General features: G+C 33.5%; 1 protein-coding gene across 2 annotated transcripts in view; it reads right to left on the bottom strand.

Annotated features, from left to right (window-relative positions):
* Nucleotides 1-972: 972 nt before the first annotated feature.
* Nucleotides 973-25119, bottom strand: part of LOC113393662 (dihydropyrimidinase) — a 57696-nt gene continuing 33549 nt past the window's right edge. Inside the window, exons 1-14 of one of the 2 annotated variants that reach the window (XM_026630662.2) lie at nt 24684-24810; nt 22981-23075; nt 11179-11363; nt 10773-10849; nt 6792-6989; nt 5767-5913; nt 5389-5515; nt 4187-4292; nt 3844-3992; nt 3462-3649; nt 3186-3270; nt 2523-2666; nt 1633-1755; nt 973-1139 (exon numbers count right to left, since the gene is read on the bottom strand). In XM_026630662.2, the coding sequence (XP_026486447.2) occupies nt 1060-1139; nt 1633-1755; nt 2523-2666; nt 3186-3270; nt 3462-3649; nt 3844-3992; nt 4187-4292; nt 5389-5515; nt 5767-5913; nt 6792-6989; nt 10773-10849; nt 11179-11363; nt 22981-23075; nt 24684-24728 (1749 nt within the window). In that variant the 5' untranslated portion in view covers nt 24729-24810 and the 3' untranslated portion in view covers nt 973-1059. Of the gene's footprint in view, nt 1140-1632; nt 1756-2522; nt 2667-3185; nt 3271-3461; nt 3650-3843; nt 3993-4186; nt 4293-5388; nt 5516-5766; nt 5914-6791; nt 6990-10772; nt 10850-11178; nt 11364-22980; nt 23076-24683; nt 24811-25119 lie in introns of those variants that run through there. The other variant, XM_026630670.2, reaches the window with a different exon arrangement.

Below are 25119 nucleotides of genomic sequence, written 5' to 3'. Positions count from 1 at the left end.
ATGAAATTAGACAAATTTCGTCCAATAGAAATGCTTTGATGTAACATTAATTGTAAGTCTAAATTATATATGTATTAATAATATCCCGTAAATGTCCCACAACTGGGCTAAGGACCCAGTAAGGTCGTACCTGCTGTCCAGTGGAAACCATTTTAATCACTTGAAATTAAAGTATATTATACAAGTACTATGTATAGCACTATATTATTAGTGGGGAGTGTCTTAAGAGGACAAAACCTCCTTGGTATTATGTTGTAATGTTAAGTCCTTGTACGGAGTTTAGATAACTTTTTGTGTAGATTTGTGATACGATTTTTGTCACTGCATTTGTGGTTAACATTTACCATAAATCACAAATTGTATTATATCAATTGACATTTAAATAAAATATTTTTATTTGTATGTATTTAAAAAAAATTACAATAAAATAATATAATGAAAAAAAAACACAATTTTTCTAATTAAAAATTGTAAAAATAATATATATTTCGATATAAATCAACTGATCTTATGTTAAATTATGTGATTATAGCATATAAAAGATAACATAGATTGGTTCCTGAACGCTCCAAGCTCAAACAAAAATGCGCTTTATTTGTGAAAAAATAAAAAAGTCATATCTGTCAAAACAATTCCATAATTTTGTTTATGTATTGTATTGAATTCGATAATGGTCAAATTTTAGTTAAAACGTCCCAATTCAAAATACACTTTCAACAAAATACGGCAATTTTGTCTGGTCGATATTGTTTTATAAATATTTATGAATAAAGAGTTACTAGTTTTGTATCGTAGAAAAGTGAAATGATTAATTCACAACTATCAAATCTATCGAATGTATTTCGTTAACAAACTGGATCAAAATTTGTACCAATATGTAAAGATTTTTATTTACATCTTTTAAAATGTATATTCAATAAATAATAAAGTCAACTGTCATTTTAGTTAACTGTCAGTTACATTACCTTAATGTTTTATATTTTATTTTTCCACAAACAAGCATAACTAGCGCCGCTGCAAAGCAATCTTCTGTTCCGGCTGTAACCGGTTCGTACCGTTTTACCAGAGGCCGGATGATTTCCCGCCCGGTGGGTTTCGGACACGCACTGATGTTTTCGTGTCCAAGCCTTCGAGTTCCTCTGTGAAATGGAAATTAATAAAGAGTTATGAAGGTTATGTTATGAAAGAATAATTATATTACATTAATATTAAAAAAAAAAACTTAACTTTATGAAGTATTAAAATTATTTTCTTTTTTATCAATAGAATATACTTTTATTAAAACGTTTATCGTATTTAACCATATGACATTAATAAATAAGGCATATCATTCAACACAAGATTACATAGATGATAAAAACGTGGAGCTAATACTTGTTGACTTTCAGGCAGTATATTATATGTATCTTTAAACTAAATAAATGCTTAGTTTCTTGTCGGTTATTCTCGGTAGAATCTACATTCCAAACCGGTGGTAGCTTAACGTTTAATACAGTTATGTAAAATGACGATTCAAAAGTGCTTGTAAAAAAGACAACTTGAATAAAGTATATTCTGACTTTGATTGAGTATGTACACGACATTGTAAGATTTATCGCGTGTAATTATTTGTAAGATACAAGAATGACTCACGGCTGATAGAGAAGGTGGAGTTTTGCAAGTCTCGCTGGCCAGGCTCCCGCATCTTACGTCCGGTGGGAGTGCTGCAGCCGGACACCGACAGTCCTTCCATCTGCTTGTTCGATATGCTCAGTTCTGCAAATAATAAAGCATTTAAACGTTAGTATTTCAATTACAGAATTTTTTAAGCTGTAATCAGTTCAACTGAAAATTACAAATAGAAATAATTTATTGATAAAAGAAATATTTATTATAACCTGTATACCTACATCAAACATTTTAGAGATTTGCAGTGCGCTTAATACAATCTGTTTTTTTTTTAAATAATTTTAATAAAATTAAATAAGATTTTAAAACTGTATTTAATTGAGTCTTTTATTTAAATATTCTTGTTTGATAAATTCTGTTTTCAAAAGCGTTTTTTTAAGTTACAAATTAATATGTGATACTCTTTTACCAAACGCTTGATGTCCACGTTTAAATATTACCATCTAAAACCAAATACAATTTGTCACATGTCAATAGAATAGTGATAAACTAGGCCACTTTTATTTGGTGGTAGGGCTTTTTACAAGCTCGTCTGGGTACCCACCCACCCACTCATCAGATCTACCCCCCAAGTAGCAATACTTTGTATTGTTCTGTTTCGGTTTGAAGGGTGAGTGAGCCAGTATAACTACCGGTACAAGAGATATTCGTCCAATTTATAACGGCGCCAATGTCTATGGGCGGTGGTGACCACTTACTATCAGGCGGCTCATTTGCTCGTTCGTCTACCTATTTAACAATAAAAAAAACGTTGCGCATCGGGACGCCCGACAGAAGTGGTAACTTAAACTAATCGCATGCGTAAGAGAAAGGGCAGCCAGACAGACAGGCGCCGTAACGCGTCACGTCCTCACCGGTGGGGGTCCCGTTGGTGTAGACGGGCGAGGCGCGCGGGGAGGGCGTGTCGGCGGGCGGCGCGTCGCTCGCGTCGCTCGTCCGCTCGCGCGCGCCGTACGCGGCCGGCGCGGCGGGCGGCGTGGGCAGGAACTTGCCGAACCCTGCCGCGACAACACACTCGCTATAGCCGACTTCAATGACAACAAACAACGATGACCTTGAATTGATATTATCTGTGGTAGTCGTGAGTTCGTGAATATATTATATATTATATAGTATATTACTTTTTTAGGAAGTTTGGAAGTTTAAGAGAAAAATTTAAACATAATGTATTACATGATGATACATAATTGAAAACAATCAGTTATTTTTTTTTATATCACATTGATTTCCAATTATATAAATAAATAAATAAATGGAATATTGTCGTAATTCAAGTCTATTTTGTCAATTCCATAATATAATGTATTATTATTCAAGGTCTCGGCCAATGATAAAGTTTCCATTCGATCAAAGGATGTTTATATATTTTTTTGTCCTCTTGTGCTTGGAATAGACAATATACATGATGTCATTCATCGTCCTGCTAATGGATATAACTTTAATACAATATTACTTTTAATATTTAAAAATAAACCGAATGTAACAATACAAGTGTTGTACTAATAATATTTTGTTACCTTCGACGACTCGTAATTCGCCGTCGTCCAGACAAACGCGACCATTGACGATAACGTACTGGGGGCTACCGATTACGTGAGTACCCTGAAAATATAGTAAGTTTTTACAGCTGTGACTTTTTGAAGCTAGTGAAAAGTAATGTTGTCTCCATAACATGACTTTGATCAATATATATTGATTTCAGACTTGAGACTCAGCGGGACAATCTTTTTTGTCTTATTTTCGTGTTCAATATCGTAACTGATCGTTTAATTCCCGAGGCTTGTCGTCACTACCTCGAAGATGTTGAAGTCGACGGCGTGGTGGTGCGCGTGCGCGGACACGGTGCGCTCGCGGCGCGGGTCCCACAGCGCCAGGTCGGCGTCGGCGCCCTCGGCCACGCGGCCCTTGCGCGGCCACAGGTGGAAGGCGCGCGCCGCCGCCGCGCTGCTCACCGCCACGAAGCGGCACGGGTCCATCGCGCCTGCGGACGGTCACTTGGGGTCACTTGGTGATAGCGTAGTCGGCGTATGATATTTGGGCTCCGGCTATGGTATTCCATTTTTCGCATTAAATGCTCGGCCAGAACAATTTATCCTTGTGTCGTTTTTACAGGTGACTATAAGAGATTATACGATGGTTCCACCTTCCAATTTACAATCAATCAAACGCACGTACCCGTGTTAACCGCTTTCTGCCAGAGAATAGCCATCCGATCTTCAACGCCATTGACGCCATTGGGTATCTTGCTGAAGTTGTCTTTCCCAAGCTCTTTGTCTTTCTCGTGGAAAGTGCAGTTGTCGCTGGCAATTATTTGCAAGTCGTCACTGGAAACAATATTATATCAATATAAATTGTAGTAGTATATCGCTAACACATTTTAAATTCGATGAGGTTATGATCTGTTCGATATCAATGTTCAGCACTGAGTAATGCAATGGTGATGTTGAAGTGTATTGGTGTAGTGAGTGTATTATTGGGTTGTATGTGTGGCGGGGTGCGGCGGGGCGGCGGTACTGACTGCGCGAGCGCGTCGACGATGGCGGCGGGCGTGTCGCGCGCGCGCAGCGGGGGGGACAGCACGTGCGCCGCCGCGTGGCGGAAGCACGCGTTGCCGTAGTGGGAGCCTGCGGGAACGACACGCGCGTCAAGCTCCGATACCACAGCGGACTCGCCGTATCATTATGACATGAAAACATATATTTGTTATTTATATGTATTTATAATTAGAGTACGCATCAGGGAAATAGTGGCTACCGTTTGGCCGCTGAGTGCACGCACGCTAAAGGCACTATGGCGTTCGACCGGTATCAAGCGCTGCTGTCATGCACATCAAGAAAATAAAGTTGGTTCGTTCGATTTACTTATTTTATCATTATTATTAACATTTTAAAGTTTTAAGTTGTAAGTGGACACCTACGCTCAAACTGACACTAAAAATAGTGTTAAGGATTCCTGATAATTATTCGTTTACAGTTATTGGAACTAAGGTCTTTTGTTTCTTGTTTAGACTATAAATTATATCGCCTCATTCGTCCTTAAAGACGACACCCGGCAGAACCAAGTATTTATATTTAGTCTTTGTTTATACAAAGCCCAACACAGTAACCAGACGAACTATGTCTATTTTTATGACACTTTTTTCATTCTTTGAGGGAGTTATTTTATAACATATGTATTTAATATAATAAAATTAGTTAATTTTTATATTGGCTAAACCCGATAATCATACATAAAAGTTATCTTTTATGTATGGTTTGTCAAAAAAATAAAACATTTAAAATTATACAAGGGAACGAATGAAAACAATGAGTTAAATACTGAATGAAGAAATTATTAAAGTTTTGAAACAGAAAGGATTGTCATCAATAGTGTAATACAGTTAATTTTTAATATATATGTATTTTGTATCTACATAATAAATTAATTTCAATAATTATTATTGAATAAAACTATATTGTGCAGGGAGTGATTATTAAACAATGTTGTCTTCTTCTTTCTTATGTCAAACCAATGATGACTAAAAGAGAGGCAACACTGTGTACCTAAATACCCGCGAAACAACATTTCTAAGCAAGGACGTTGACTTGTCGAAGTATCAAAATTTAACATACAATTTAAAAAAAAAATGTAAAAGGCAAAAGGTGCGAAATTTTCTTCCAAAAATGCTCTATAATTATTATTTTTGGAAAAAAAGCCTTGTGGAGTAGATTTTGTACTTACCGTCAGTACCAATGGTGGCAGCCAGGGTTTCACCGAACAAAGGCTGCTTCTGCCTCGTCCTAGCGAGACGGAGAGCTTGGACAGCGCTCTTAGACATCACGTGGACGATGTAGAGAGGAGAGTTCATCTGAAAAATTAATAAAGGTCAAACTTAATTTCATCAAATAGAACAAACTTAAGATTTTAGGACATTGCAATTTGTTTTGCTGACTGATCTCACTTTTTTCTTAACCCAGATGATGAAAGGTGATGAAAGGGTCTTCCAACAATAATAGGGTCCGCGTTATTGTTGGAAGACCCTTTGAATTAGTGTTTATCCGAGCTAACATCAGAGACCTAAAAAATATATTGTACATTTGTCTGTATTTATAATTTTACCTGGTTAGCGATAACACAAGCTCTGTTGACAGCTTCAGCCTCCACTTCCTCGTCCCTGGACAACGCATGGCCCTCTGGTCCAGTCACTCCAGCAGCCAGCAGCTTCTCGGTATTGCGAGCTATTATACTGCCGTTTTCAGCGTGAATCTGAAATTGTCACGTTAATTTTAATAGAGATCATTCTTAAACGCAATGCAAAGTTTAAATTATAATTATACTTTACCGAGAGGAATTTATGTTTTAATTAAACATTTTATGTTTAGAAAATTTGGTATTTATTAAATAGATGGTAACTGTGGTCGAAATGTTGTGGCAACTTAACTATCTAAAACATTTCTTATTTTTATCTTTCCGCCCGCCCGCGGTTTCGCTCGCGTTTTAGGAGTTAGTCGTAAGGTCTTAAGTATTAAAAAGTAGCCTATTGGAGTTAAGACTTGCTTCATATCAAATCTAATCAAATTCGGTTCAGTGGCTTGGACGTGAAAGAACAACAGACAGACGGATAGACAGAGTTACTTTCGCATTTATAATATTAGTATGGATAAAATATTTATCTTATCAGATATTAATAAAAGTCTGTCCCCATATCTGTCTGTGATTCGCACGGATATTTCAGGGTATATTATTTATTAATAGATTTCGTAAATTAATCAACGTTTTTTATCCGAAAAACTAGTGCCGTCAAAGATGTTTCAGGGCATCGTTTAAATCTTTATGTGTATTTTTCATATAAATATATTTTATATAAAAATATTTTAAAGTTTATGACAATTATTTATATGTACTTATTATGGTATTAAACAATAAATACGAAAATAAATTGAAACAACATTGGATTTTGAGCAAAATCGGAAAATTGTATAAAACATTAAACTCTAATTGGCTATAATTATTAATCACTAGTTACAGACACACACACAGACATGATTGGTTGAGAAGCTAAGACTTGAAATCGTTACAAACAAACAAATAATCAAACTCATTTTCGCAATGATGATATTAATAATATCTTATTTTATACTCACTAGAGGCAAAGCCTTCAATTCGACACAAGTCTCCATAACCTGGCAGAGTTCGTAGTCATTCAGCATCCAAGCGTCCTTGTAAGCCATGAACATCTTGAACGAGTTGATACCATGTTCCTCTACCAGCTGCTGCATTTCCTTCTTCACGGATGGCGACCACCACGTGACACCGACGTGGAGTGCGTAGTCACAGCACACCTGAAGAGTAAAAGATGAGAGATTTGAAGACGGTGACCATAAATACATGCATTATGAGAAACATTATCGGTTCCCTATATGACTGCTTTGAAAGTAAAGGGAATTAATATGTCCCCGAAGCAATTATACTTAATCAATCACTGTTTTGAAGTGATATATAAATCATTAGTACTATTCTGTAAGAACAAACTCAAAACTCACTACAGAACACGATCGTGAAATGTCAGAGTGATATGTTACATTGGCTACAATGATATACATTTAAAAGTTACTCGCATCAAAATCATTTATCACCATAAGTCGTAAGCCTATTTTCAAAAGTGAGATACGGCTTTAGATCCTACTGAGCGTAGTGCTCTTAAAATAAGTGGTGAAACCATTACATTATTAGAGCATTATTTTTAATTTGTTTAAATTACATTTTTTATATCTATTTTTATTATTGTACGTAGTAATTTAGCTTTTGTACGATATCTGTTTGCGTGTACCATTTATTTATTTCTTTGTTTTCCTTCGTGTTTACACCGTCCATAGACATTGGCGCTGTAAGAAATATAACACACTCCTTACATCGCCAATGCGATTCTGGGAACTAAGATGTCATGTCCCTTATGCCCGTAGTTACACTGACTTACTTACCGTTCAAACCGGAACAAAAAAAAATATTAAGCATTGCTGTTTGGCGGTAGGATACCTGATTAGTGAGTAGTACCTATTCACGAGGCTTGCACAAATTGTTAAATAAAATAGCTATTTATTTAGTCCTCGTGGAACAACTGAAGATATTTTTATGACATTCCAAAATTTCTAGAAGGTTCTAGAACGTTTTAGTGTGATCAATTATTATCATTTCCTTTCATCACAATTCTATTTATGAAAGTTGAACTGCTTTACTTAAAGTAACAACATCATATAAAAGTGGTTCTTTTTAACGGTCAATAACAAAACTAACTGTGTAATTAATGAATAGACTTTCACTAATTTGAATAGTAATTATTTAGTTTAGGGAGAAGGCATGTTAACACGTACATACAAAACTACTAAAATTACACTCGAGAACTTAAAAGAGGGGTCAATTGAAACACGGTATGCATTTTAATTAGTTTGATTTAAGTGATATGGTTTCAAATGAATGAGGTGAACTATATATTATTTTGCATATGTCCTGCTTCATTCTAAATATTATCAAATTCGGTTCAGTATTTTGCAATGAAAGAACAAAAGACAAGCAGAGTTACTTTCGCATATATATAACATTAGTAGAAATGTTTTAATTTAACTTGTTACGGAGGTAGGACACCCAGGCATAAAAATTGAAATAAAAAAAATATATTCAAAATTTTTACTTTTTCGGAACACGTAAATCATCTAGGAGGCAGACGCAATCTGTCCAATTCAGATCGTTAGTCTGTTTATTGAGAATAGTTATAGTATGCGAAGTGGAGGTATTATATTATTATATATTATGTATTAAATTATAGACACAATAACATAAATTAACAAACTATAATTAAATTACAGGAATAAATCCTTTGTGAAATAAACAGTAATAGTTGTAATTTTATATAAAACCAAATATATATAGTAAGAAGAGAAAGAGAGAGGGATGGTAGCCCGGAGAAGTAAAGCGCTTTTCCTTATGTGAATTCAGCCAGTTGCCTCTAGTGTAAGCCTCTAAAAGAATTTTGCTCCTATAGGAATGATCATCAACCACTAAAACTATAAACTTCAGACAAGTTTATGTTAATTTTAACAAAAGTCATAACGAGTATAACCGCGTCGTATAGTATGTATTATTTATTAGTACATTTCTTGGGTCTTGACCAGACTATTAGCCAGTCAACACCCTTTCAAGATAAATCTTGTTTCAAAACGACAAGACGTCATTGGTATAAGATGTCTCTCGGCACCCTACTATATCGAAACAATCTAACGATAGCGCGATTTAAGTTACACCCAACGCCATCTATGAACAAACGGTGCGAACTAAAAACGTTTGCTGAAATATTTTAATGTTATTATATACAGAGTAAGATTTATTTTTTACAAGCTTTTATTTAACTTGCAATGTATGTATATATGTATGTGCGGGTGGAATCTTGCTACTCAATTTTGAAACAGATATCTTTAACCGATTTGGCTGAAAATTTGTATACACGTTAAGTTTGAATGACAACTTCTACAATATAGGTATCAAATGATAGGGCTTGTTGAGTGTAAGTCGAAAAACAATGTGACGTCACTCTAATTCCATTATGGTGGAACATTCGAGATGGCAGAATAGTTATTTTTTATGCACTTCTGCAATATGGGTATCAAATGATAGGGCTCGATGTGAGTAATTCGAAAAATAATGTGACGTAATTATAAATTCAATATGGTGGAACATTCGAGATGGCAGAATAGTTATTTTTTTATGCACTCATGTAATATGGGTGTCAAATGAAAGAGGTTGTCAAGAATAAATTGAAAAATATGGATAGTCTAGTAGATTGTATTCGAAAAACTGAAAACTTAGATCTAAATAATATTATACCATCAGACATAAACAAGACAGAGGGACTACCTAAGGAGCTAGAAATATTAGTTGGGGCCAAGGTGATGTTGCGTTACAATGTAGATGTATCTAAAGGTCTGGTGAATGGTGCCATTGGGCATATTACTGAAATTATACGGCCCTGCTTCCTAAGAACACAAATGTATGACACTGATATACCAACCGTCCGTATACATTTCGGTAAAGACGGTGTTCACCTCATTCAGCCCAAGTCTGTGCATTTCCAGCAAAATATAGTCACGGAACCGTGGAACGAAGAATGCTGCCACTTATATTATGCTGCGCTTGCACAGTACACAAAATGCAGGGTAGTGCTGTCGATCACGCCGTTGTTTATTTAGGCAAGAAGCTCTTTGCTTCTGGCTAAGCTTACGTGGCCTTAAGTTGGGTAAAATCATTAGAAGGTCTTGTTATTGAAGATTTAGACTGTTCGAAATTAACCGGCAAACGACCTTGCAACAATGAGGCGTTGAATGAGATGAATAGACACAGAAACCTAGACAGTCATAACTAAAAAGTAAAAAATAAATTCAAAGTAAAATTACTTTTTGAAAAAAAGCTTTTGTTTAAATGCTCTAAAAAGAAGAAAATAAAATTTTTCTTTAAAATTTTAACTATCAATTTATAACCTCATTATAGACAATTTCTTTAATCATAAAAGCTTGTCGCGTAATAACCTTGCGTAAATTAACTAGTACCATATGATTTCACCACTGAATTTTCATGTGCTTAATTTGTGTTTATAATTCATCTCGTGCTCGGCGGTGAAGGGAAACATCGTGAGGAAACCTGCATGTGTCTAATTTCAACGAAATTCTGCCACATGTGTATTCCACCAACCCGCATTGGAGCAGCGTGGTGGAATATGCTCCATACCTTCTCCTCAACGGGAGAGGACGCCTTAGCCCAGCAGTGGGAAATTTACAGGCTGATTATGTTTTATGTTATATCATTTAGTAATTTAATTTGCTAAGTTTCATTTTTTTTTTATTTTAATTTAATTAAATACTTCTATGTATGTACTTACGAAAATCTCGCGACAAGCTTTTATGATAAGTTTAGATCGTACCGTCAGGTGACCGAACGAATTTTTGTCCGTCTATGCATAATAATGAAGGATGAAAATTTGCAATTTGTCTCAAACCGCATGAGTAGCGTGGTGAGAGTTACAGGCTGTAACATTACTTACTACGATATATCGATGATCGACATAAATGGTACTTTACCTTATTATCAGCTTTCTGACGCCAGTGGTTATATGCTTCCACCAACGACTGCCCTTTTTCGGGAAGCACAAAGTCAACTGAAAAATACAGACATTTATGTAAAAAACGTATTAAAAAATTTCTTAATACTAAAAATTTAAATTGCATTTGAATATTAAATACCGTTTTCATAATAATGATGTTTCCTATAAGTAAAGAGGTGTGTACGATAATTTGGCCTTTATTGCAATGAAAAAACGGGGCAGCGTTACTGAGACGTTACTATGGGTAGTTGATTAATCATAAAAGTTCATATACGAAATTTAAAAAGATATTATGTTAGACAGGATAGTAAAATCTGTTCTCAATTAAAAAATATATTTAATGGCGGATTTAGGCCATTGAATATTTATATAAGGTCACTTACTGATAGTAGTGGTTCCACCAGCGACAGCAGCGCGAGTACCCTTGTAGAAGTCGTCAGCAGTCTTCGCTCCCATCATCTCCAGTTCGAAGTGGGTGTGAGGATCGATACCACCGGGCATCACTAGCAAGCCGGTGGCGTCGATGGTGCGGGTACCGCCAGGAATTATAAGGTTGCGTCCCACTTGCCTAAATAACAAAAATATTTTAATTAAATAACTTTTATGTACTTAATATACGCAAGGGACCTGTAAAATACTGACTCCAATGAAGTCAAATAAAAAAAGTAATTATATGCCTGACAAAACACTATATACTACAAATCTATACTTAAAATTATCAATGGAAAAGTAGATCCGTGTATCTGTCTGTTTGTGTGTCTCACATGCTTTCACGGCCAAACTACATAAACGAATTTGATAAAATTTGGTATGAACCAAGCTTGAACCCCAAGGAAGGATAAAGGGTATTATTTTTAAACCTAACATCTGACAATCAACTCTTAAAAAGGTCGAAGTTTTTTAATAGTGTATGTTGTCGGACAATCATATGGGCCACCTGATGGTAAGTGGTCACCACCGCTCAGACTTAGCTTCAAACAAGCATAGACAATATTATTTTTAAAAAAATGATTTACGATCCCGTAGAGAAATATCTCAGACCTGAAGAAAAGAAGCGAAAAAAATCTGCGAGATGATTATAAATTTCTAAAGTTTTGATGCCATTATATCCTCGAAGGATCTGGTTTTGTTCTCCGCGTTACCGTAACGGTGAAACTGATCAAAACTGTGAAGACTTATAGAATTACAAAAATATATTAATAGTAATAAATCCAATAAAAATGCCGCTGACTCAACGTGCGTTATTTACGATACAAAAACATTTAATTTACCCAATTGTGAGGAACATTATAACAGCGTTGATTGGAGTTAATAGAATCTATTTAAGTTATATAGGAATGCGGGATTTTGATTTAATACGATATAGCGGCCTAATAACGATAGAGGACTTTTTATGGTTACGGTTTTTTTTTAATATAAATAGTTCCATTAAATTTTTATTCGGAAGACATAGCCAAATGGTTAGAATATGTGAATCTTAAGCGAAGGTTACGGGTTCAATCGTGGCTAGCACCATTGAGCTTTCGTTTGTTGTGTTTGAACTTGACAGGTAAAGGCTAATATCTTAAGGAAACTTGCATGGGACGAGTGCTATTCTGCCAGATGTATATTGGAGCAGCGTATTGGAGGCCCAGGCCCACCAGGTTCACTATTTACCGGGATTTTGCCCAGCTAGGGCAGTAACACTCAGAACGAAACACTTTTTTTTTAAATTCGAAGTAATATTATTAATATTTGAAATTAGACCAATCCAAACCCGTACGAATCTTCAACCAAAGGACAAAAGAGAGATTATATCAATCATACGTTACGTTTCGACGAACGATAATCTTTTAATTTAACAATTAACTCAATCAATGAATTAAAAGAAAAATAAAATATAAAAACAAAACATTTCCTGACTGATATTTTACAAAAGGTCGTTGAAGCTATAAACGTAAATCAGTGTCAATTTACCGCGACATTTAATCTAAATCTCTTCGGCCTTGCGATGTTGTTTTGCTGGATACTGAGGTAAACATTTTTAGGGATTCCGATAACGTCCTTAATAAATAATTAAAGAAAATTGATCTCCCATTTAGTTCCATCGTGTGTCGCAAGCGTCTCATTCGGACATTCCATTTTTAAAATTCATCAACGTGATTCATGATTTTGTTTACAAAATAACTGTTCGTCATCTGTCAAATTATTTTCGAATGAAAAATATTGGACAATAGAATGGCATCGCACGTGACATTTTTGTCACGTTATCTGTTCCTTGAAGTCTGTTCTCGAGTGACATGCGTCTATAATCTATGATAATAACTGGCACCCATTTATGGAAGTGGCAGTTATGGTGGTGCGGATGTGCTTGTTACCGCATTAGTTACATCCTGTGTGGCGCATGAATATTATATCGAATATGTTCTTAATTTGAAAATATTTGAATATGGTTACGCTTCCTCGTTAAAGAAGTTTAACACGAATGATATTATTTATTTGTTTTTCTTTTTAATTTATTTTTATTCAGTATTATTAATAAATTAATTAATCTTTTCGGTCATTTAAGTAAAGGCGAAGACAAGCTTTTTAAATGCATTTCTTTCGGCCCTTGGCTACCTGGCTTATCAATCCGTTAGAATGACTTGTATATTTTTTTCTTAACCTGATTATGGAACAGTATTGTATTTTTTACGAAACCCTTAATTAGGAGAAAAATATTTTTAATTTACAAATAAAAAATTTAAGTTAATTATAGAGGAAATTAATTTTATTTTTCAACATTTAGAAAAACTATTAACATTGTTGAAAAATAAACTCGGAACAAAATTCTACACACAACACTATTGTAATTTCCTTGTCAAGCAATACCGATAGGGTGAATATGGGTTTAACCGTAAACAAATATTCGATGTCTAGTAACGGACTGAGGCAGTCAGAGAGCCGACGCGAGAACAAGGACTTCGGTCTACTAAAATTCTTTGAATGGATCGTGAAATATATGAAATACCCTTTTATAAGGAATTGAATTTTTGTATATATTTTAAGAAGTAAGTAATTAAAATCTCTTTCGTATCTTATCTGATGAGACATTATATATACTAACGTGAAATAATCGAATTCAACTCTATCTGTCTGCCTGTCTGTCGATCTTTCATGGTCAAACCATTGAATTGAAATTGATGAAATTCAGGATATGCATACTTTTTATGCTTATTATAACAGTTGACGACCAAATCCTAAAACAAAAAAAAAACGAATCCGCGTGCGATAACTAGTTAAATATATATTAAGTAATCATCGTAACGTACGGAACCTTGACTAAATTTATTATCTAAGTAAAATATATTAAAGTAAACATAAGTATGCGCAAAACACGTGCGCTCAATCCGACGATTGTAACATCGCCTTGTTTTGCACAGCTTACTTAACAACTCGGGATTTGAACCTGAAAGGACTAGGACCTTGGGATCAACAGTCTAAACCAAGGATACAGTTACATAAGAGTCACGTCGTATCTTATTATGTAAAACTTTCGAGGTAATCGTAAAGTGATTCCGGTCACTTGTTCTATACGTTACTGTTACGTTCTGTTCGTTAGTAAACAATGGTCGCCAGGTCCAACGCTCAGCGCAGTGTTGTTATTTAATAGAACCTCGAAGGTATTTTACTTCTTAGCGGAAGCCGTACGTTTAAGAAACGTTCGCAATAGCTTGTTAAATGTGGCCTTAAGCGCGTCACATGCGGTGAATAATATTTTATCTTAAGATAAAATATTTTTATTTCTAAAGATATTGAGGTTTGATATTAATAACTGTCCCGACTCCACTTGGCAATATGAGGATTTTTTCAACAATGAGATACGAGTATGAACGTAAACATTCGGTAATTGCAATACGCTTCGTATCTCACAAGAGAAATGTTGACAACCGACCTACGGTGACTTGCAATTTTGATACTTGAATATAATAAACAATGTCGCATATCACGTTAGTGTTCTGAAGTTAGTTTTGAGTTTTTTTCTTACAGAATACCTATACTTATCTATTCGCCTATACTGTGCGTATAATACGTATTTTCAACTCGTATTTTTTGACGGGTTTATTTAAATATCACGTCAAATTCCTAAAAGCACCAAGCCGTATTTTAGAGAAGCGAAGTAGAATAAGCTAAAAAAACCTCCTCAAAAAAGGAGAAGAGGCCCAGCAATGGACACTTATACTTTTTACTAAAAGTAAATAAATTTTTATTCTAAGATGGTTCAAGTTCCAAACTGTAAAAGTTCGTATCTACATATTACGATAAAAAATAACATATTATTTATTATCACAAGGATTCATACTTTATTTACAAATAAATACGAATTTTTGTTATTTATTTATCTTATTTCCAACATACAGTTGGTTACTGACGTGTCATAAAGATATATGTAAAGTCATTTAATTTAGAGATATTTTAGAGATTTACATTCTTTCATAGTTCGTTTTCGTGTTTAGGTTAATAGGTCGCTTAGAAATCCCCCGAATTGACAATTTTCTTTTAATAATACTTTGTCATGATGAGTTATGTCTCCTAATATGTACGAAAAAATATTAAAATAACATAATGGTAATATTGACGCCGTGAGAAATGTAAAAATATGGTTACATCGCCAATGCGCGGCCAACCTTGGGAAGTAAGGTGTCAAGTCCCTTGTGCCTGTATTTACATGGGCTCACACATACTTCAAATCGCAACGCAACAATACGAATTGCTGTTTGGCGGTAGAATATATATAAAACCTACCCAAAGGGGGCTTGCCCTAAAATCCTATGAACTATAATCAGTAATGTTTCCGTAAATTGCGAAAAATTAAATAAACAAACAATATATTTGTTAAGTAAATATAGCGTACGATTTGTGTACTGTTAAGATAAAACTTTCAAGGGTATGAATATGTGTCATATGTTATCGTATTTATTCGCGTACATCTTAAGATACTATAAAGATAATTCTCAAGATATAATCACAAGGATTGCATAATATATAGTTTCTTCATGTGTACCGCGCCTTATGTTTACTTAAGTTATGTTTATAATGTGCAAAATTATATCGATTTTAATTTGTATATGGAATTTTATTATGGAACAATTATTCGAGTATAATTTAATTGATTAATAGACAAATAGTTTTATATAACTAGTTCAACCTGCAGCTTTACGCGAAATTTATAAAACTTTATCTATAGTACAGAAATCGTCAAACGTCATTATAATCCCTCGAGGGGTAAAAAAATGTCTATGTCCTTCGCCGGGATTGAAACTATTTCCATAAGAAATTACATCGAAATCGGTTCAGCAGTTTAAGCGTGATGTATTTATAATATTAGAATAGATATAAGGTATGTAACAATATCTTAGAATCGATTTAATTGGAACAAAATGTACCTTATTATGTCGCTATGTTTGTTCAAGGTATACTGGACACGTTTAACGTTTTCGTGGAAACGTCGTATGTACTATTTTAATAATCTTAAGTATCAACCTTAAGTGTCAAGACCGAAGATAGATTTTAGATTTTAATGGTTCTTAATGTTCCCGGTATACATCACTCGGTATTAATAAGCCATATTATTTTTATCTAAGTGTCAATAAGTAAAGTAAAGTAACACACGTGGCAAATTTTTATGTAAGGTTCTATTAAACATTTCCATCTAAGATATGTTAATCAAAGGCTGGGTTTCATCAAAAATGGGTTTTCCAGTCAAGGAATTATCTGTAACAAGCAGGCGGAAATCACGTATACCATTTTTGTATGATATAGGTAGCCGGATGAGTAGGCGGTACCTACCTAGATCACAATCTTCTAGGTCTTGCACAAAGCCCTATCACCAAATGATGTTGTGCTTTTCCGCAAATTTAAGACTTGGTATACGCAAGAGTTACCCCACGATTTGGCTTTGGATTTAAGCCCGTGATATTTGTATTAAATTCAAGTGTTCTCCACACAAAGGCTCAACACAATACTTAATGTAATTTATTGTAAGAAAAAAAAATGAAGGTCGGTAAAAAGATTATTGGACGCAAAAATTTAATCAACTTAATTGCTGAATGGGTTCGTTTTATCTAAATCAAAATGCTTATATGTCTAGATGACGAACTTTGGGCATATACCAAAGTAGGTACAAAATCTATTACACAATATATGATAAAAAATTTAAAGTAAAAAGACTATAATCGTCAGCAACAATGAAATCAACTCTTCTATAATCTAAATACATTGAAGCCATAGTAACGCTTAACATTAATAGGATTTAGTTAAATAGTCTAGATTTCCACAAACGGTAATATCTCGTTTATAAATACCGCGGTATGAAGTATTTATGAAGATTCATTATATGTGGGTGTAACTCAATTCATTTTTAATAACTCTATGACATCATGATGTAAAAAATGGCGGATTTCAATATACAGATCTTATTACTATTGCAAATGTGTTATATTGCCATCGCTTACTATTTTTAAGACAATATTACCAAATGTAACTCTCCTCCGCTTTGCTCGCTGTTATTATCGTACACAGATCGCCGGGGATATGTACATAAAAATCAATAATTTTGATACTTGCTAGAGTATAAAATGAAAGAAAACAAATAAATAAATTTTCACGGAAATAAATAAAAATATAGTTTCGTTTCGAATATTTTTTTTTCTTATTTAAGTGCGTGGAGTTAATGCTTGTTGACTTCCAGGCAGGAGACATAACATACATATATAATTGTATTTAACTAACATAACTGTATTTTTATATGTTGAAATAGAGTAACTACTGAGTTTCTTGCCAGTTCTTCTCGGTAGAATCTACTATCCGAACCGGTGGTAGCTTTACTTTAAATAGTTTGTTAAATGACCATTCAAAAGTGCTTGTAAAAGCCTACTTGAATAAAGTATATTTTGATTTGATTATTATTATAATTATATACTGGCTACTAAGTATTTAATATAAGCGCTGGACAGAAGGGAGAAAACAGAGTCAGTAGAGAGGATGCATGACGGCACAAGACGGTGACGTCAAGATATATTAGTCGGTCGCAACCTAAAGGCGCGTCAATAGTCTCTTCACATAATAAAAAATTCACCATCGTATCCGATATAATTCGCGCGCCATATTGTTGATGATACTATATTAAATACACAATATATTAGTCAAGAAAATATTATATCTGATGCTAACAAATTACATTGGTTCTGTCAAGACGTTCAACCTCAATCCAGGACTTTTAAAAGGTGCCGCAGAGACTAGGGTAGTTCTTAGGACCTCGGGAATCCCCCCTTGAAATTAGTGGCCCGCATTTCACATAGCATGTGAAAGAGATCCCGGGGCGCCCGTCGAAGAGACGGAAAGGGTACCCGCTAATTTTTTTATGGGTATAAAAAGGACTTAAAAGGTATGTACCCTGAATTGTTTTCAAATTGGAAGTCTATACAAGATTCTTCTAAGCGTTGCCAACTTTTAAATCGTTATCTTACATTATTAAATAAAATGCTAAGCTGACAATGACGCTGTAAGAAATATTAACCTTATCATGGTCCTTAAATCGCCAATGCTCTACCAACCTTGGGAACCAACCTTGAGTGGGTTGTACCTACCCAGACGGGCTTGCACAAAATACAAAGATTCTATCAATAAGCACCAAAGTCGAGAAACGCAACTCGTTCCATCAATTTACATAACATGGTTCCTTATTATTTTACCGTTTTTATAACGAACAATACTTCCAATGTTATATATTTCAAGTACATTGACGTAACGAGGGCATCACGCAACATGAACGTCACGGCATGAGTCTTTTTGAACCAAGAATTATGGGGAGAAAGATATATAAGAACGAAATTTATTTCTTAAACATTTTATTATTTGTAGCTGAAATTAACCCGATTTAAAAATCACAAGAATACCAAGTGTTAAACTAATTGTAACAAGAATCTTCATAATATTAAAGGACATGAATCTTTCTCAAATTCTTGCAACCTTCATAAATTGAACCTTTCGAACGAAAGTTTCATGAAAAATTGTAAGTTTACAATCTCGCGAGATAGATTATAATCTAACGGTATTTAAAATTTTACGGTGAACTATATACACTAAGTTTCATATCTACAAATAAATACTGTTAAAGTGTCTGTTTGTGATTTCAAAATAATAATGTAATTTTTTTATGGAATACATCACACCAACGCGCGACATACCTTGGGAGCTAAGTAAGATATTATCATATAGATATTATCAAATTTTATATATAAAACAAAACTTACACAAACATTAGTTACGGCTATTTAAAATAATAATATAGTATAAAATCTATATTTCACTTAATAGGATACGATACGACAAAACTCGTTTTCGGTTTTTATATATAAATTTAACACGGTCAAAGAACATCACAGCTAGTAGACAATTCAATCTTATTTACCGGATATATATTTTTTTTTACCATGTTACATTTAGACCAGGGTTCGCGGATATATATCAGCGGATATATTGATTTTTTCCTATCTTCTGAACAACACTCATAGATCTATGCTTAAGGCCTGACTCTGAATGATTACTTTTTATGATTAGTCGATCACAAATCAATATTAAAATAAAATTAGTTGATTTATCTCACAAACAAATGAAGATATAATAATAAAAGGTACTTGTTTTTTAAGTGTTCATTAAAATTTTCTTTCTCAATTAGATCGACACTAATTCCTTTGTTACTTTTTTTTAATAAAAAATGTCGTATTTCGACACTTGTATTATTTTATAAATACCTTTCACATTTTTAAGTGTTTACAGAATGAAATTCGCTTCGTTTTCTTAGCCTGGATATATATCAGATATATATCGGATATATATAAAAAAAATCGGATTTTTGATATTTATTATAAAAATCGGATTTTTTCGAACCCCGATTTAAACACAATTCTTATTCCTTTTTGGTACTGTGGATGTGAAAGTGAGTTTGTTTGTTCTGCTTTCACACCTCATCGCGTCAAACTTACGTTGTATTTACATATATAACTACACGGAGTACGGCTACGGCCCACGACTTGACATAAATATTGCAAACACGAGAGAGTTAAAGAATATCCAAGCTGACACCTGAATCTTAAGAAAGATTTACGGTTCAAACCCGGATAAGAACTATTGAGTTTTTATTTACTTATAATAATCGATGTGCTATCTATGTGTCTCTTTGTGAGGGAAACTTTGTCAGGCAACCTTTATATGCCTAATAAATTCAGTAATATACGAGTCCAACACATTTGGAGCAGCGTGATGGAATCGGCTCCAAAACTTCTCGTCAAAAGAAGAAAAGGCTCAGCAATGGGTTTAATGGAAGATTGAACTTACGATCTTTTTTTAAGATCCGTTTATTTTACCCACTGAATCACGAAACCATTTTACTTAGTTTAACATTAAAATTTGGCGACAGAATAAAGCTGAAATTAATTAACTTTTCTGGGCTCGACGGAAAACAGGGCAGGTCATTATGACTCACTCTAGGGTTGGCAATGTTTAATAACTTTCACACCGAACTGTATATTTATTTGAAACATTGATAATGTAATGGCTTTATTAGGCATGTATATACCTATATGCATATAGAAAAATTAAGCAAAAAGTAATAATTAGTTGTTATATAAATTACAACATATATTGCATTTTATCTGTTTCAATAACCTGCGCTTAGGATAATAATAATGAACTTAACCCCGAGTAGTAATAATCATATAAAAAACAACACGATCAAAAACACGCTAGTGAAAAATAAAAATATAATAAATAGCGCTTACATCGAATTAGTAAAGAATAATATATTTTTCACTGTTATAACAAAAAAACAAAATAATTGAAATGATCATGAGTGACATACGAGTTCAATAAGGTCGTATGTGTCTAAGATCATTGTCTATTAAATACTTTACACAAATTTTTCACCAACCCTGCAAATGGAACAAATTAAACCAAATTAGAGTGACTCGCTAGATACACGAGGTGTGACGAATTGAATAGGTAGCGTACAGATTATAAAAAACTAAAGTATAGAATATATACTAATATTGTAAATGTGAAAGTATTTCTGTCTCTTTCATGGTCCAACGACTGATCCGAATTTAATGAAACACTGTATGAAACAAGATTGAGCCCTAAGGATGAACAAGAAGGGATATATAACGCAAAAAGATCTTTTTTAATTGGACCGCTTGATATCGAGATTAATATAAATATAGAAACAGCTTGTTATTGTTTCACAGCTGGGCTAAGGTCTCGTCTCCTTTTAAGGAGAAGGTTTGGAGCTTATTGTTACATGTGTATCCACCACGCTGCTCCAATGCAGATTGGTGGATACACATATAGCAAAATTTCATTGAAATTAGAAACATGCAATGTCTTCACGATGTTTTCCTTCCGCCGAGCGAGATAAATTATATACAAAGTAAGCACGTGAAAATTCAGTGGTGTTTGCTTGGATTTGAACCCGTAATCATCCTTTAAATTGCATTAGGCCGAGACTAGTACGTTCTAACAAACAAATTCTTCACCTTTATAATAGTTTTAATAGTGACAGTTTACACGCAAATATAATTTAGTCTAGTAAATAAAACCGACTTCCATGTTGTACATACCTAGTTACATAATGAATAAACATAGAACTATATCGCGTGAACGAATTAATTAAAATGTTATGAAAAAAACAATGAAAGTGTTCTAAGGAAATGTGCACTTGCTTGTTTAATCACGAAACTTATTATTAGCAGGTAATGAGTTTATTATATCGTTTTAGATTATGGTTGAAATGAATGGGTTTAGGAGATTGATCTACCGTGAATGATAATTAGTATGAAGATTTAATGTTATCTGTATAAATACTTTAGTGAACGATTGGTAAAGAACTCTATTACAACCATAACAGGAATAAAGCCAAATAAATAACATTTGACAGCAAATTGACGCGATATCATTGGTCGAGAGCTTGATTAATCTATGATATTTAATACGGATTTGCGAAAAAATGGCCTTTTGAACGTCGATGAAACATATCGGAATTTTGGAAGTAAAATTAATGTAGAAATAAGTAGTTAACTGCAATGTTATAACAATACAATTATTATAAATAAATATATATTAATAATAAATTCTTAGTAGTGAACAACATAGCTGAGTTATTAGCAAATCGCATGACATACGTAAATCTATGGTTTGTTTATCTTTTTTCCTACTACCATTGGAATAAGCTATAACTTGTAACGGTACAGAAGTAATTAAAATTAATTATTGTATATCTAATTTTCAACTTCCCAGATGTAAATAAGGATGGAAGATTATCAACAGTGCCCTTAGGCACTGGCTTCATTAGCTCTATGAAATTACCGATTGTATAGATCGATAAAGAGTTCCAAATTCAAATTAACTTTAAAATCAAACTATGACACTATTTTTAAAATTAATTCGTTCGTTTGTTTTCATGTATTTCATGCGTAAGGTCATATATAAGAAATCTTACAACCATTATATCTGAGATATGAACAAAAACAATTTGACCTAACGGTATATTTCAGTAACCTCTTCAATACTAAATCCTCTTAAAATAGCTTATGTAAACACAAAAATACTTTATTTTATATGAAAAACTATTTTCATATAAATATTAATAATGATTTAACTTGATAAGTAATGAGGAACGCTTTCAATTGGGGCAAGCTTTTAAAATATTTACTTAACTTATCGACTGACGGGTTTACGAACAAACATGTTATTTATAAGTTTTATTATTGTTATTTATAGAAAATATTCGATAGCTGCCATTGTTCGTATTATATTATAGCTTCCTCGTTGGTTTAGTGGTTAATATGGATCCTGGTCATGGGTTAAAATCCGGGTCGAATTAATAAAAACACATCGAGTTATACTTTCAAGAAATTTTCAGTAGTAGTCTGGGGTTTGGAAGTTGAATGATTGGTTATATGGCAACTTAGCTATTTGCATATAGACGGTATTTAATAGGATTATCAATATTATGGGCAGTAAATATTAAGCGTCCTATTCTTAGTGTTATTCTCATAAATTCAACTAGTAACACCTTCCACGTGTATCTGTGCAAAGAGAAAAACAAACGTTTCTATTATTTTTTCTTTCTATGTGTTTGTGTGCGTGTGTCTGTATGTGTTAGTACTCACTTAATAATGCCATCTTCGATGTAAACGTCAGCATCTTCCATGCCATCCTCGTTGACAACGCGACCATTCTTTATGAGAAGTCGGTTCTGGGAGCTCTGTAAATAATAAATACATGTTAAATTATTATCGTAGAATTAATAAAGTAACGGAAGATACACTTATGTAGAGATTAAGTAAAAAAAATATACGCTTCGTAAAATATAAATTATGGTTGTATGATATGAACACTTTGCTCATTTTTTTTTTCCGTTTATATTGACAATAATATACGTTGTATAAATATTGAGATTTTTTTAAAATTAATTCGTTCATTTATTTTGCAGTTTGTTTTCATGTACTTGATACGTGAGCACATAATATATATTAAATCTTACAACCGTCGGATCTAAGATATGATACTGATGTCTATGATTACACTGTATATTACAAATACCATTAATTACTATACCAGTAAGTATATTACAGTAACAGTAGTTGGTTTTCGACACGTTCTCAGCTTCGACAGTCAGCTTTGAAATCAAAAATATAAATAAAATTATTTATATTACAATGTCTGTTGTTTTCCAAAACCCAAATGTTTTACAATAGTAAGTACTTTTAAAAATCGGTGTTCGGCTTGTATCAAGTGTTTATGACAATAGCCAAATGAGTTCCAACCTACGACTTTCAAATTTCTCGGCCGCTGAGTTGTTGAGTCTATTTTCGATGTTCACGTAAATTTACTTATTTTATATCAGTTGCTAATAATGTTTAGAATTTCTCAGTCGTATATATACCGCGGTTCATTTAATACCACAAATGGGAATAGTTTTATTACATTGAGAGCACGTCCACAGGAACGGAGCCCGTTCGGCTAAATTAAGAAGGGTGTATAATATATTAAATGGCGAATTATTTGTATTTTCATAATGAAAAATATACAGATGATAAAATATTCGCAGTAATATATATTTTTAAGTTCAAAGCGCAAGCTATATATACATCTAAACTTATAAAGACCGGTAAAACCCCTTCAGACATCACGCTACGTCGGATTATTGGCTTATATACAAAACAAATGTTGGCTAAGTTTAAAAAAAAAAAGTAATGAAAAATGAATATAAGTTTATTCCAGATTCAAAACTATTTTAAAATTAGGGATGCATCCGATACAGATACCGATATATCGACGATACAGCAGGTTTTCCGATACATCGGTATCGGCGATATTTTTCTGGCAGATACAACGATACTGTTCATATTACATGTAAAAAAGTAATGTAAACGCGCCTCTTGTTTTGTCATTTTCGTTGCAAACGAGATAATATTTTGTTTTTTAAACAAAAATTTGATTAATGTTTTTTTATTTACTAACTCTTATTAATGAACCTTAATTACTGAGATTAATCATCAATATTCACATTCCAATCGGTATCGGTATCGTATCGGCAAAAAGGCGTATCGATGCATCCTGCATGCATTAAAATAATATTATACAAATGTTCGCTTTTAAAATCAAAAAGAGAATGACATTGAATATATTTAAAAAATAAAAGTTTTTTTTTTATCTGCGCAAAAAGGACATGAATCACTTCCCTTACGCGTAAGACGATTCCAAATTAGCAACGCTGATTAACGTCTGACATAGTTGAAATAATATTTTTATCGATTAAACAATAAAACTCTATACACGATAAAACCTCATAAGATGAAAGAAACCTTACTTTAATATTGATCCCGGTAAGAGATTGCGCGACTGGGCCCGCCATTGCCACAAAATACCGCGAAATACGTAAAAACTGTACCGCGTCAACAACATGGAGTCGCGCCGTTCGCGCCGCGATGGCTGAAACTGAAAATGTGATGCCGAAAATAGAAGTTGAATTCGTTCACACTAGCGACTTTAATTGTAATAGAAAGTCCGCACACATGCGACATTTTATACGTTAATACATTCATTAGTACAAGCATTGTTACTTATATGTATCAAATAACATTTCGTTTGATTCGAGCTTAAATTTGTTTGGGCTCGGTGAGGGTTGACGTTCCAAGGTCGAGTTTAAAAACAACACAGATGTAACTTTTCTAATCAAAATTAAAATATGCACTAATCAAGTAGACTTGTACAAGCACTTTTGAATCTTTTGCAGAATTGAATTA

The sequence above is a fragment of the Vanessa tameamea genome, chromosome 26 (genome assembly GCF_037043105.1).
Source record: "Vanessa tameamea isolate UH-Manoa-2023 chromosome 26, ilVanTame1 primary haplotype, whole genome shotgun sequence".
NCBI lineage: Eukaryota > Metazoa > Arthropoda > Insecta > Lepidoptera > Nymphalidae > Vanessa > Vanessa tameamea.
The sequence above is the reverse complement of the archived record's forward strand: the minus strand, read 5'-3'. Positions and strand labels throughout refer to the sequence as shown.